The 1,795-nt window shown below is 37.3% G+C and overlaps 1 protein-coding gene across 1 annotated transcript; it reads right to left on the reverse strand.

The window, feature by feature from the left end:
* Window positions 1-494: 494 nt before the first annotated feature.
* LOC109695903 (olfactory receptor 5AN6-like) lies at window positions 495-1,410 on the reverse strand (the record flags this gene model as incomplete). The annotated part of the gene is given in 3 exon segments (XM_020178682.1): window positions 495-1,009; window positions 1,012-1,150; window positions 1,153-1,410. Coding segments are annotated over 3 exon segments (912 nt in total), but the record flags the coding sequence as incomplete, so codon positions are not given.
* Between the last annotated feature and the right edge of the window lie 385 nt (window positions 1,411-1,795).

Below are 1,795 nucleotides of genomic sequence, written 5' to 3' on the forward strand. Positions count from 1 at the left end.
CTACTAAGCACATCCTTGACAGAGAAGTTAGGTCAAAGACTAAAATTACACTTTCTCCACATTCCCTCCTGTCTATTGGAACTTGTCTATGTACCCAAGGGTCTGAAGTCTGTGACAAAAGTCATTATATTGTTTGTGTTGCAGCACTTGAGAAAGACCACTGGCCTTGTGTTTAGTCCCATTCTCTTTGGCATAAAGCCTGAAAATTTGTGGAAGAGTTAAAACCTGAAGAACTTAAGGTTGACACTGCATAAAAATTGATGTAGTAATTTCTTTGCAAGGTCACCACTGGTGGAAGAGAAAAAGTCAACTCTCAAGACTGAGAGTAAACACAAGTTTTGCATGTCATTAAAGCAGTCATTCATAGAATTAAATGGATTACTCACTTGAAATCCTGTCACAGCATTAGTGAGGTTGAATCACATTAAAAACATTTCTCTCACATAGTCTAGACACTTCCAGTCAGCATAGTTACTACCCCACTAGCCTTTTAATTAACAGTGACTGTGGGAAAGCATTCTCTTCTTCCTACTCCTCTTAAGGGCATCTTTGATTTCCTTATTCCAGGAACTGTAAATCAAAGGATTCAATATGGGAATCACCACTGTGTAGAAGACTGATGCCAACCTGTCATAGCCCAAAGAATTATCAAAGCTGGGATGCATATAGACAAAGAGTGATGATCCAAAAAAGAGGGTAACTGCTGTCAGATGAGAAGCACAGGTATTGAAAGTCTTGGACCTGCCTTCCACTGAGTTAATCTTTAAGATGGCAACAATGATATAACCATAGGAGATCATGATGATTAAGAGAGATGTCACACCAAAAATCATTGCTATCACAAACTTCATAACTTCTAAGAAAAATGTTTCAGAGCAGGATAGGGCTAATAATTGAGGAAGGTCACAAAAGAAGTGGTTGACAATATTTGGCCCACAGAAATTGAGCTGAAGTAAAGCACACAATTGGACCAATGAACCAAAAATACCAGTTATATAGGCTCCAACCACATCTGCACACAGAGGATGGGGGACATGATGACTGTGTAAAGCAGAGGATTACAAATGACAACATACCGATCAGAAGCCATTGCTGCAAGAAAGCAGCACTCAGTGAGACCCAAGCTAGAAAAGAAGAAGTACTGCATGGGGTGCACCCCATAAAGGAGATGGATTTATATTTCCTGAAGAAGTCTGAGAGCATTTTGGGGGTTGTGGAAGTAACATAGCATAAATCTAAGAAGGATAAGTTGCTGAGAAAGAAGTACATGGGTGTATGTAGGTAGGGGTCCACCCCAATCAGGATGATGAGGCCCAAGTTCCAAAATGCTGTTGAAAGGTAAGTCCCCATGAATGTAACAAAGAGAACAATCTTGAGCATGGGAAAATCCAAGAATCCCAAAAGGATGAATTTGATAATTGTTGTATTAGTTTTTTTTTCCAGCCATTATCTTGGAACTTCTTAAATCTGCATAAAGAAATTTGGGTTAAAAATTGTCTTTTTAAATATTATGAAACTTCATTGTTTTGAATATAATTTCATAGTTTTGAATAAAAAATCACCTATAGCCAAGCCAATTTAACAATATAAAAATTATTTTTTAAAACTACTGGAAATCCCACTTTCCACTTGCTGTTAATAGTTTGAGTTATATTCTTACAATTTTTTTCTACACACACAAACACAGAGATTTTACCAATTTTTTGTCTATGTGGGTATCAGTTCACCCTAGTATCAAGATTTCATGGTACTTGTGAGCCATTGTATACATTAGCATGCCTGTGTACTATTTGAA

This window comes from Castor canadensis, chromosome 1, assembly GCF_047511655.1.
Source record: "Castor canadensis chromosome 1, mCasCan1.hap1v2, whole genome shotgun sequence".
Taxonomy (NCBI): Eukaryota; Metazoa; Chordata; class Mammalia; order Rodentia; family Castoridae; genus Castor; species Castor canadensis.